This window comes from Mesoplodon bidens, assembly GCF_964165515.1.
Source record: "Mesoplodon bidens genome assembly, chromosome: 15".
NCBI classification, from domain to species: domain Eukaryota; kingdom Metazoa; phylum Chordata; class Mammalia; order Artiodactyla; family Ziphiidae; genus Mesoplodon; species Mesoplodon bidens.
In genome coordinates, this window is record NC_138171.1 from 45,183,427 (window position 1) to 45,195,914 (window position 12,488).

At 56.3% G+C, this 12,488-nt stretch overlaps 1 protein-coding gene across 1 annotated transcript; it reads right to left on the reverse strand.

Moving 5' to 3' along the window:
- Nucleotides 1–17: 17 nt before the first annotated feature.
- RABEP2 (rabaptin, RAB GTPase binding effector protein 2) lies at nucleotides 18–11,971 on the reverse strand. Its single transcript, XM_081257644.1, is given in 14 exon segments — nucleotides 18–678; nucleotides 1,120–1,236; nucleotides 1,329–1,382; nucleotides 1,478–1,588; nucleotides 1,591–1,637; nucleotides 1,788–1,965; nucleotides 2,783–2,938; nucleotides 4,143–4,241; nucleotides 4,326–4,421; nucleotides 5,355–5,702; nucleotides 5,790–5,900; nucleotides 8,408–8,565; nucleotides 10,611–10,820; nucleotides 11,327–11,971. Coding segments are annotated over 14 exon segments (1,848 nt in total). The 5' UTR covers nucleotides 11,388–11,971; the 3' UTR covers nucleotides 18–576.
- Between the last annotated feature and the right edge of the window lie 517 nt (nucleotides 11,972–12,488).

The following is a 12,488-nucleotide window of genomic DNA, read 5'->3' on the forward strand; positions in this document are numbered from 1 at the left end:
AGGGACAAGGCGACCGATTGAGCTGAGCTGCTTATTTATTGAAAATAAATGACAGAAAAATCTGGCCTTGTCTCCGTGCACACCTTGGGGCCTGGTTCGGGCCCCTGGGGACAAGCATCTTAGTGTCATGCAGTCCAGGAAGCAGCCACCTGTCCCAGGGTGCGTGTGTGGAGGGACCCGGGGACACGACCCAGGGCTCCCGGCCACCACTCACAGCTCGGCTGTGCCTGGGGAAGGGGATGGAGGTAACAGGCATGGCTGTTAGGCTGGGTGGGGGCGGGGGCGGGAGGCTTGGAGCCCAGGAGGCAGCATGGCAGCCAGAAAGCCACAGGGCTGAGCCTGCCCCTCTGGTTTCCAGAGGGGGTTGGGACCCTCACCCAGGGGTCATCTTTGGAAGCAGAAGACCCAGCCGCCCCTGGGAGGAGGCGCTGGAGGGACAGGGCAGCGGTGGCCCCGTCACCTCAACCCCAGGCTTGGAGAGGGTGAAGACTCCATCCTGAGACCCCCAAAACCTCGGCCTCACGGTTCAGGAGTGGAGAAAGACGGTCTCCCCCCAGGGTGGGTGGTGCTGGCCCCTCAGGTGTCCTTGATGTCCCCGATGTCCCTGAGGGGCGCCTCGTCCATGATGCTGCGCACTTGCTCCAGACTCTCTGCCTGGCGGATCCGTTCCAGGCGCACCTGTGGGGGCCGGCAAGGGAGGCAGAGGGCCCTCGGTGGGAAAATGCAGCCTCCCCCCCATCGGCCAGCCCCCTGAGGGGCAAAAGCACGGGACCAGTGTACCCAGGGGCCTCACCTCCCCCAACCCCCAGTGAAAATGGTTCAAGGGAAGAAATGCATCCTAAGAGAGCAGCCTGAGGAAGGGTGGGCAGGGGCAGGTGGAAGTGACGTGATGAGCACAGGGCACGTCGGCGTGCCAGGCCCTGGGCCACGGGCTTCACACCACCCACAAAGATGGAAGCACAAGATCTTCAACGTTTTTTGAGCACTAGCTCAGAGGAAAGGATCATGCCATCCCCAGAGGGAGGGAGAGGACTCTTCTAACTGGGAGACTATCCTTGCAAGACGGAGGACAAGTCACCTGGAGTCATGCCAGTCTGGTGGGGAGGGGACACGCTGTACCTGCAAGGCCTGGGACAGTCGTACGAAATCCCTCTGCACTTGCTCACTGGTCTCCAGCTCAGCCTGCAGCCGCAGCATCTTTGCCCTCTGTTCCGAGAGGAGGTCTGTGAGCTGGGCCTGGGGGCACAGGACGTAGAGCTGGGGCCCTGGGCTGAGGAAACAGGATGTCTGGACAGGGTAACCCCTTCAATATCGCCCCCGATCCTCACCTCTTCTGTGCGGCCCAAGCCCGGTGGCTGCCTCAGGACTTCCTGCTGCCTGGCCTAAGGGAGACATAAAGGGCAGCAGGGGCTGGTGCGGGTCCTCTCCACGCTGCCACCCTCCTCCGCCATCCCGGCCTGGCCCGGTCCTGCCTCACCCTGCTCTGCTCCTGCTGGACCCGCTCCATCTCCATCCTCAGGCTGCACAGGGAGGCTGGGAAGTCAGGCAGGGCCAAGACGTCAGGCCCACGCCCTCTCTCCTTCCCCGCCCCGCCCGGCCCGGCCCAGGCTCCAGCCCATACTCACCCTCTAACACCTCTGTGTGGAAAGGAAAGAAAGAGAGGTCAAGGCTCATCATTCTCGCACTGCTTCCTCTCTCCCCTCCTGGTGCCCAGGCAGTCCCCGAGGGGGTGGGGACTCAGCCTCACGGGGAGCGAGGGTGGGGTGGCTCGCTGCCTCCTCCCTCACCTGTCTCCTCCCGCTGCACCCTCAGCTGCCCCTCCAGGCTGGCCCTCGCCGCCGTCTCTTCCTCCAGCGCCTCCCGCAGGGTCACGATCTCAATCCGCAGCCGCTCGGCCTCGTGCTCCTGGGCCTGCTGGTGGGCCCGCGCCTCCTGCTGCGTGCGGCGCACCAGCTGCCGCAGCTCCTGGAAGGATGCAAGTCACGGGCTGGGTGCAGGGCCGGCCGGGGGCCAGTGGCTAGAAGGGGATTGTGGGGAGGGGAAAGGAAGGAAAGACGGAAGAAAACATAACAGAGGAAACAACCCAAACACCCATCACGGGGAGGGTGGACAAATACCCTGGGACGGCGGTGAATATTTTCCCGCAGCACAACCCGGAGTGGAGGATCCTCAGGAGCGGTGCTGAGTGAAAGCTCCAGGAGACTACCCAGAGCAAGATTCTGAGTTTTTATAACTAAAAACAACTAAAGTTAGCACTCCACGGTTTAGGCAGACGTGTATATGTAATAAAAACGATCCCAAAGAAGGGCAAGGGAATGATAAAGCTCAGGACGGCAGAAACAGAGCCAAGGAACACGGGGAAGGGTGCATGTAAGGTGGTGTCAGTTATAGTTCTCAAGGTGGGCAAGGGTTCCGGCTGATGTTCATATTTTTAATAAATTCAATCAGCAGAGGCCAGGCACAGATCAATGATGACAGCCTGTTATGAACCAAAGATTATGATGAATTCAATTTTGTGGATCTCATGTCACTTAAAAATAACAAGCCAAATTACTGCTTCCTTTGCGTCAAGCATTCTGTTAACTCATTTTCTCTCCGTGCTGATGCTGGGAGGGGGTGTGGTCCCATTTGGCAGAGGAGGAAACTGAGCCTTAGAAAAGTTGAGTGAGTTGGCCATGGTGACGCAGCTAAAACACAGCAGCCTGGGTCCGTCCCCGATTCCCGTGGCCCCAGGCCAATGCTTTGCTGTGTGTGGAGAGGAAGGGCCTGTCCCCCGCCTTACCAGCAGCGAGCCGGGCAGCGACTCCTTTTGGCCCTCATCCTGCTCCAGGCCCCGGGGGGCTGAAGACGGCAGCTGCTCAGCCCGGAGCCCTTGGTTTTCCTCAGTCAGTCGCTTTACCTCGTGGCTCAGGCACTTGTGCGAGGTGGCCAGCTCTGCCTGGGGATGGACAGTTAGGACGAGGCGATGAGGGGACAGGGGGTCTCCAGTCTCCCGTGAGGCCAAAGCCTGAACACTCCTCCCAGTGGTCAGGAATGACAGCCAGGAAGCCCACGCCCTCCTTCTAGGCTGAGAAAGAAAGAAACACCCTTTAGTAAGCATCTTTGGCTCCCAAGCTCTTTTTTGTTTTTTTTTGGCCACACCACGTGGCTCACGGGATCTTAGTTCCCTGACCAGGGATCAAAACTGGGCCCCCTGCAGTGGAAGCACGGAGTCTTAACCACTGGACCGCCAGGGAACTCCCTCAAGCTCTTTCTACACCCTCCTCGATGACTTGGAGGTCACACAGTGGCAGCCAGAGGCCACATCGGGTGTTTTATTTGGTCTATATGGGTGTTTTTAAACCTTAAACAAGGGGCTTCCCTGGTGGCGCAGTGGCAGAGAGTCCGCCTGCTGATGCAGCGGACGCGGGTTCGTGCCCCGGCCCGGGAGGATCGCACATGCCGCGGAGTGGCTGGGCCCGTGAGCCATGGCCACTGAGCCTGCACGTCCGGAGCCCATGCTCCGCAATGGGAGAGGCCACAACAGTGAGAGGCCCGCACACCGCAGAAACAAAACAAAACAAAACAAAAAAACCTTAAACAAGTACAACATTAAAAACTGGGAGACTACACACAAACATCCGGATCTCTGGCTTCTCCTGACAAATGAGAAAACCAGGCAGCATCAAGCCTGCACTCCCACGCACCATGGGCAGCGAGTCAAGGGGCACTAGCTCCCTTTACAGGGTCTCTTGGTTTGCCCTGCTGCTCCTTCCTGCCTCACACGTGGCCCAGTTCAATCATCTGCCTCTCCTGTCTGGTCTCAGGAAGTATCTGATTTTGCAATCCCTGCTTTTCATTCTCACAACTCTGTAAGCTAGGACCCATTATCTCAATTTCAAGGCATCAAGGCTGAGGCTCTGGGCTTGTGGGATTAGCACAAGATCACAGAGTGAGTGCGTGGTGGGTTCTTCTGAATCAGTACCAGGTGCCCTTGAAACGCTTTTACCCACCTGGCACCAACTCCAGGGCAAAGCCAGAGCGGCTGGTGGTGGGGTGGGGGCAGGGGGCGAGGCAGGACAGGTGCCTCAACCTTCCACGTGGCTCCCTCAACCAATTCCCGTCCCACTCCTCTCCCTCCCATCCCGGCCCCCAGCCCTCACCATCTGCAGCTGAACCCGCTCCTGGGCCTGGCTCACGGTCCCCTGCAGGGTCCGCAGCAGCTGCTCTGAGTTCTGGACCTGGGCCAGGAGCACCTGCATCTGTGGGTGGAAGGGGGGCGAGGGTGAGGCCGGGCCAGGAGGAGGCAGGGAGCGGAGGCCCTGCGGAACAGAGGCTGAACCCACCTGCTTGGCGCAGTCCTCGTTACTCCGTCTCAGGCCCTCTTGTAGCTCGTCCCGCTCCCGGCTGATGCTCTCCAGGTCCTTCTGCAGCTGCCGCCCCTGCCACAGACGCCGGCCTCAGCCTCAACCGCCAAGGGGAGGCTTTCCCTCCTCTCCAGACCTCTCACGCCTTGCCCCCTGCACCTCGGTGGGCAGTGCCATCATCCACCCAGTCATTCAAGCCAAAAGCCCAGGAATGGATGCTGACTCTTCTAAGTCCTCCACTCCCCAGGCCCAACCCACCAGCAGGCCCTGCCCGGTGGCCTCCAAAGTGGATTTCAAATCCACCCATTTCTCTCCACCTCTGCTGCCATCTCCTGGTCCCAGTCACTACCTTTCTCTAAACTATGTCAAGCATCGCCCTCCCAACCGGTCACCACCCTGCTTCTCCCGTTGCCCCCTCCCCCAACCGCAGTCCATTCCCACCCAGAGGCCCCAGTGACCTGTTAAAAGCCTGGAGCAGAGAAGGCTTCTCCCTGCCTGACATGCCACAGAGGCTTCCTGCAGCTTCTCCTCTAAGATGCAAACTCCATGGCTGGCCCCAAGGCCAAGGCCGACCTCCTGTGACCCCTGCCTGCCTTTCTGACCTCATCTCTCTTTCCCCTCCTCTGTGGCCTTCCTGCTCCTCAGACACACCGTGGTCTGTCCGTCCTCTGGGCCTTGGAAACTGCAGTTCCTTTGGCCCCCAATCTTCAAAAAGCACCTCATTTTCCAGCCAGGATGGTCTCCTGCATTGCCAGTCTCTATCCCATGACCCTATTAAGTCTTATTCTGGGTGTCTCACCCTGTGACACTGTCTTCCTCATGTGCCCATGTGCATGTTTGGGCCTGGCTCCCTCACTAGAGGAAGCTCCAAGAGGGTGGGAAGTTTCTTCTTCACTGCAGGATTCCCAGCTCTAGCTCAGGGCCTGGACATAGTAGGTGCTCAGTAAGTACTTGAAACAAGAGACGGATGGGTGCATGTCGGCAGCCCACTCTGCCCACTCCACTCACCTCCACCTGCAGCTGCTCCCACTGGTTGTCTGGGACGAGCTGGTAACCAGGAGGGGGCAGGTAGATGCCCTCAGGGACCAGGGTGCCCGTGGACACCAGAGAGGCTGTCTCTTCCTGCTCGGGGCTCAGGCCATGCCGGCTGCGGGGCAGGGAGGAGCTGCCGCTGGCCCCACCGCCGAGGGAGAAGGAGGAGATGGAGGCGCTGTCGTCACAGTTGTGGGCGAAGGCCTCGGCCGCCGCGCCCCCGTCTCCACTCAGCTCCTCGAGAGGCTCCAGTGGGGGAGATGGGTCCCGGGACAGGAGCAACTCCGTGGAGCCGTGCAGGGAAGGGGGATGCCGGGGACGTCTCTAGGGAGAGGGGGCAGGGAAGAGGCTGGGGGGCCAGGGTCCTGCGCCGCCCCTTCTTCTCTCAGCGCCCCCTGGCCACCCCCTCACCTGGATCTCTTGGATCAGCTCCTCTGCCCTCAGCAATTTCGCCTTCAGCTCCTCAATCTCCTGCTCCATGGGCAACACGATCTCCCGCAGCTTCTCCGAGTCCTCGTGGGCCTGAGGAAGGGGGGTTGGGCAGTGACTGTCCCCCCTCCCGACTGCAGGACCCTCAGGACTGTTCAGAGCTTTCCCTCCAAGAACATCAGCTCTTCTAATCCTCCCAAGAAGGCACCGTCCACCCCCATTTTATTTATTTACTTTTTTAATATTTTATTTATTTATTTTTGGCTGTGTTGGGTCTTCATTGCTGCGCGCAGGCTTTCTCTCGTTGCGGCAAGTGGGGGCTACTCTTCATTGCGGTGCACAGGCTTCTTACTGCAGTGGCTTCTCTTGTTGTGGAGCACGGGCTCTAGGCGTGCGGGCTTCAGCAGTTGTGGCACGCAGGCTCAGTAATTGTGGCTCGCGGGCTCTAGGGCGCAGGCTCAGTAGTTGTGGCGCGTGGGCTTCGTTGCTCTGCAGCATGTGGGATCCTCCCAGACCGGGGCTCGAACCCGTGTCACCTGCATTGGCAGGCGGATTCTTGACCACTGCGCCACCAGGGAAGTCCCCATCCCCATTTTAGAGAGAGGAACACAGAGGCTCTGAGAGCTTACATGACTTGCCCCAGGTCACATGGTACAGAGCCAAAGTCACAACTATCTTCCTGTTGCCCACTTGTAGAGTGACATACTTTTCTTCCCCAACATCACGTATCCTGTTTTCTTTTATCATAGAACGTCACATTTTTAGTTGGGCTCATGACCTAAATTCTAGAATACCATCTACATTTCTCAGCTTTCCTATAACTAAGCATGGCCATATGACTAAGTTCCAGCTATGAGATGTAGGCATATGTGTCAGGTGCAACTTCCAGGACAACTCCTCAAAGGGAGAGGGTGGGCTTTTCTTTACTCCTCCTCCTCCTTCTTGCTTGCTAAAATGTGGACGTGATGGCTGGTGCTCAAGCAGTTATCTTGGACCATGAGGCAGTAAGATACCCATGGCAAAACAGCAACATAGGAGGAGCCTGGGTTCCTATTGACTTGTTGAGCTGCCACATCAGCCCTGGAATGTCTACCTCTGGTTCTAAGAAAAACAGATTTCTATCTTATTTAAGCCACTGCTATTTGGGTTTTCAAACTTTGTCCTAATCAATATGTCTTCCCATACTCCTATCACCAGCATATGTCTGGCCACTTCTTTTCAGTCTTTTCAGGTTTGGGATCCTGTTGAACTTGCACAGCCAACAGCCTCTGGACACCTCCACTTGGATGTTGCACAGGCTCCTCTGTCCAAGTACAGCCAAATCTGAACCAACTCATGACGCCGCTTCTCCTCCCATAAGCTCTAGATTGGCGAGAATGACCCTGCTATCCACCCAGCTGTCCAAGGCATAAATCTGCCAGTCATCCATCCTCTTCCAAGTCATGCCATTTCTACCTCTTGAATCACTCAAAAACCCATCTCAGACAAGTTCAGTTTAACCCTCCAAATCTCTTATGTGCACAGTGGCAACAGGTAGGGTAAGCCTGTATGCTCTGCAGATGCCCATGCCGTAGATGGACGCAAGGCCAGGACTGGAACTTCCTGACTCTGGGCCTGTGGCTCCTTCCGCCGTACCAGGTAGCCTTAATTTAGCAGAGCCCTCTCCTTCACCACCCTGTGTAACCGCTCCCTGAGGAACACTCTGAAGGCAAGTAAGTAGCAGCCTCTGCTGGCAAACTGTGGGTTGGAACCTTCCTTTCTTGGGCTCCTATTTTGATCTGTGTCCTTCTAACCAGGCAACTTACTCCATCTGCCTGAGCTGAAGTTTCCTCACGTATAAAGTGAGGTAACTACCTACCTCACAGGGCAGCTGTGTGAATCAAATGAGGGAAGATGTGAATTTGCTCTGAAAGATGAAGAGTTTGGTAATATGTGCTTCCTACAATTGTTCATGACAAGAGTAATGGAGGCAATATACCACAGAGATTAAGAGCAAAGCTTCAGAACCAGACTGCCTAGATTTTAAAATCGCAGATCTGCTCCTTTTTATGTGTATAACCTGGGGAGAATTACTAAACTTCTCTGAGCCTCACCTTACTCATCTGTTAAATGGATCTAATGGGTCCCTCTTTTAGGGGAAAGATTGGGGAGACTTGAGTCTGTCAAGCAGGTATTGCAATGCCTAGTGCATGAGAGGTATCCTTAAATTCTAGCTCCCTCCCCTCTACATGACATGACTTTTTTTTTTTTGGCTGCGCTGCGTGGCTTGTGGGATCTTAGTTCCCCGACCAGGGATCGAACCTGGGCCCCTGCAGTGAAAGCACAAGTCCTAACCACTGGACCGCCAGGGAATTCCCTACATGACTTTTCTTAATTTGGGAGGTAAACACACCTGGCCATCCCACTAGTAAGTGGCAAGCCAGGACCGTGCTGAGTACAGGGCTCGTGTATGTTATACCTAGAATTATTACTGGGTGCCCTGCTCCCAGTGATGTGGCAGTGGGACACAGATAATCCCTCTGCCCCACGGTCACCTTTGGCTGCTTCAACATATTTCCAAATCCTTGAGGAGGGGGCGGGTAGGCTATCCCAACCCCAACCTTTTCCATCTGCTTCTCCAAGGAGTCCAGGGGGTGAGCCCTGGACAGCAGCTGCTTCAGGCGCCCCAGCTCCCGCTCCTTCTCCTCACAGTCCTGCTGCTGCTGCTGCCGCTCCTGCTTCAGAGACGTGATCTGGGCTTCATAGCTGCTGATGGAGTCTGGCGAGACAGGAAGGGCAGAGGAGAGGGAGGGTCAGTGTGCCAGCCCTACCTCGGGGTGAGCGGGGGGCGCTCCATCACTGCCGCTCTCTGCAAGGCAATTTACCATAGCAGTGATGACAGTGGACGTTGTGGTGGGATGGTCCTGGGCAATCAGTTCGCCTCTCTGCATAATGTCCTCGGCCAATGATTATCCCACTGGCTTGTTACAGGATCAAATGACATGACATCTGGAAGGGGTTCAACCCTCTTCCTGGTACATAATAAATGCTAAAGATAGGCTACCTGTTGCTATTAATACATACCGATAACAATCAATATCTAATAAGAGTCATAAATATTCACTCTGGACCAGACTCTGAGCTGGGCTCTGGAAATAGAGAAATTAATCAAACACAAACCCTGACACCAGGAGCCCACAGTCCAATGAGGAAGACAGCTGTGGAAATAGTTACGAAGCAGTGTGAGGAGAGCTCATGAAAGGACCACTCCTGGGCTTGTGGATCCCAGAGGAAAGAGCCCCTCGCTCTGCCTGCCAGGCCAGGAGAGACACCAGCAAGTGGTAAAGGATGGAAAGGACACATTAAGTAACAGGAGCAAAGGCTCACAGGTGGGAAGGTGGACGGTGTGGCTGGGGCATGGTGGGCACATTGGAAAAACTGGAGTGAAGATGTAGGAGGAGATGCTGGGAAGGGTGGAGAGGGTGGCCGTGAATGGCTGCTAAGGCCTTGAATGTCACGCCAAGGAGTTTGGGATTTATCCTACATGTCAGTGGGAGGTAAAGGGATGCTGGGCGGAACATGGTCATTTTTCATTTGCATAGTTATTTATTTTAACACATACTAACATTAGAAGTAAGGGTTCTGTTGCCAGACTGCCTGGGTTCAAATCTTCTCCTTTCTATCTGTATGACCTTAGGCAAGTTGTCTAACCTCTCTGGGCCTCAGAGCTTCCTCTGTAAAATGGAGATGGATAATAGTTCCTAACTCATAGAGATTATTATGAAGATTAAATACTCATAAAGCATTTAGCTCAGTGCCTGGCACTCAATAAGTGTTATTATTATTATTATTACTATTATTATTATTTAGGACACAGTTTCTTACAGGGACAGGAAGTTCCCTTTAAAATAAATGTATATAGGTTTTTTTAAAAGGGGATCTATTTAAAGAACAATATTAAGTAGATGACAGGGTAAGTCATACAAGGACAACCATGTTGCACAGATGGTACATGGATGCCTGAAATGTGGGGAACCATGGCCCCACAGAAATCTGGGGCCAGGAGCAGTTGTTAGGGAAATGACATGGTGGGATGGGAACTGTAGGAAGTTTACTCTGGAAGTCAACGTCAAGGCCAGATTATAGAGGGAGACTTGTAAGAAGGCTGGGACAACAGTCCGGGGGAGTTGACGAGAGCTTTGCTACAGCAGTGGCAGTGGAAGCAAAGGGGTGGGATGCAACTGGGAGCTATTGCAGAGACTCTGGCCTTGGACTACAGGAGAAGGGGAATGGAGGAAAAGAAGCTGGAGGATCTGGGACAAGGGGAGCTGATGCATCCCAAGTACAGAGGATGAGAGGGAGAGAAGTCTGTGTATGTGGGGCGGGGTGGCGGGGAGGTTGTGCGCGGATGTAGGGGTGTTTGGGGAAGAAGGGAAACCAGATGATGAGACTTACAGAGACTAGGCCCAGGGCCGAGTCTGAAGGCCAGAGGCTCAAACGAGTTCTCAGGGAACTGAGAAGCTGCTCACTTTCAGGGTTGATCAGTCATCAGTGAGGGACAAGAAATGACACGACATGGGGCCAGGGAACAGGTAGCAGCTCCGAGCTAAACTTAGCTGGAACTGACAGAGCTGCTGCTAGCGCAGGCAGTGCCGCTATGCAAATTAGAAAAGGGCGCGTCTCCCTCTGAGCCCCTGGGTCTGCCCTGCGCTAGGCAGCCCTGCTAACCTACCCCATAGGTGTAGGTTATGCCCGCTGACCCCTTTCTTGTCATGCACTCCCCCTTATGGGGCTGAGGGAGTCTGGGAGGAGTGCCTGCCTCACCTTTCAGGATGGCCTGCAGCGAGGCCACCTCCTCTTGGCATTGCCGCTGCACTGCAGCCACAGCCTCGGCCTTCGTGCTCTCGCTCACCTCGGCCACAGCCTTCATGGTTTCCATTTCTGCCAGGGCGCCTGCCAGCTCAGCCCGAAGCCGGTCGAGCTCCCCTGATTCGGCCTCAACTTTTGCCCCCTCCGGGGTCTGGGGGTCCAGCGCTGTGAAGGACAGGGATCAGCCTCTTTTCTCATCACTCTCGGATTCCCAATATTCCCAGGGCATCAAATCCTCAACTTCTGCAACTTAGTACAGCAGCCAAGGTCCCTGCACCTTTACCTAGCCCCGCCCCACTCACCTGGCCCCTCCCCTTCCCCGACTCCTCCTCACCTAGCTCTGCCTAGTGTTGCCTAGAGCCCCGCCTCTTCCTCCCTCGGTTCACCCAATCCCCTCTTTCCTCTGACACGACCCTTCCCTTCTAGTGGCTCGCCCCTTTTCCACCTGGCTCCTCCCCTCCCACACTGGGTCCCACCTCTAACCTGCCACTGGCCCTCTCCCTTGAATCGCTAGACCACGCCCCCTCCGTCTTTCGCTCCCCCCCCGCCCCGGCGGCGTGGTCCCGCCCCTTTCTCCAGGCTCCCCCCACCACCCCCCACCCACCGACGCCGAGCTCGGCCCCGCCTCCGGCCTCGCCGCCCCTCGCGTGCACAGACGCGTCCTCACATACCGGCCTCCGGCTGCCGCCGCCGGACATCCTCACCCGCGGCCGCCGGCGCAGGTGCCGCCATCGCCTCTGCTCAAACGGCGGGTTCCCGCACTCCCCGGTGACTGCGCTCACCGCTTCCGGGTCCTCTCGGCTGTTTCCGGATCCGCTCGGCTGTTTCCGGATCGGCCCTGGGCTCGAGGCTGAGGCCGGAGTTGGGGAGGGGTGGCGAGCCTCGGCCGAAGATTTCCGAGTGGACTCCCGCGGCCGAAGATTTCCGAGTGGACTCCCGGCCGCGGCCCCAGGTCCCGCCCTTCCTCGCCTTCTTTGTTGGGCAGCGGTGCTCGAGAAGGACGCCTGCCCTTCAAACCCCGAAGTAGTTCTTTCGTCAAAGGCCTTTGGGCGTCTCCGCGTGACCTTGGAAGCTTTGCTCAAATTACACGTCCTCCGGGACGCCCACTGCCTCAGCCTAAGGAGAGCGAAGCTCTCGCGGTCTCTCCCAAGCCCCGGAGCTGACCTCTTTGATCGGCCCCTGGCCGCCCTTCCGCCAGAGCTAGGCTCACGTTACAGCGAATTGTGGTCTAGCCTCCCTGCACCTCCGCTTTCGTGGAGCGTCCCTCGGGGCAGGGCTGCTGGGTCGACTTCACTTTTCTGGGCGCCTGGGTCCCCGCGTAGTCAGTCGTAGAAGTCAGAAACTTCCATGTCCCCACCCCCACTTTGATATTCAGCCGGTCACCGCTTCCTGCTAATCCTCCCTCCACCTCCCAGTGCCTCTGAAATCCCTCCTTTCCTCTGTCGGCCGCTGCCCTAGGTCAAGCTCTCATTATCTGTGACCTCTCCCCTCCAACAGCCGACCTGACTTCTCCCCTTGGACGGTGACAGGTAACTCAAACTTCAGTCTAGAGCCTTGATTCCCTTTCTCCCAAACCCGTTTCTCCCTCTGGAAAGTACATTCCAGGAGCCTGTAAGTCCTTGGTTCTTCGTGTCCTCCTGCAAGTCATGTCTCACTTAAAAATGGGCGAAGGACAGGAATAGACATTTCATTGATGTCGCAGATGGCAAATATGTGCATGAAAGAAGATATTCAACATCATTAGCCATTAGGGAAGTGCAGATTTCCTACTTGCACACCTACCAGGACAGCTAAAATTTAAAAAGTGATAATACCAAATGCTGGTGAATAGAT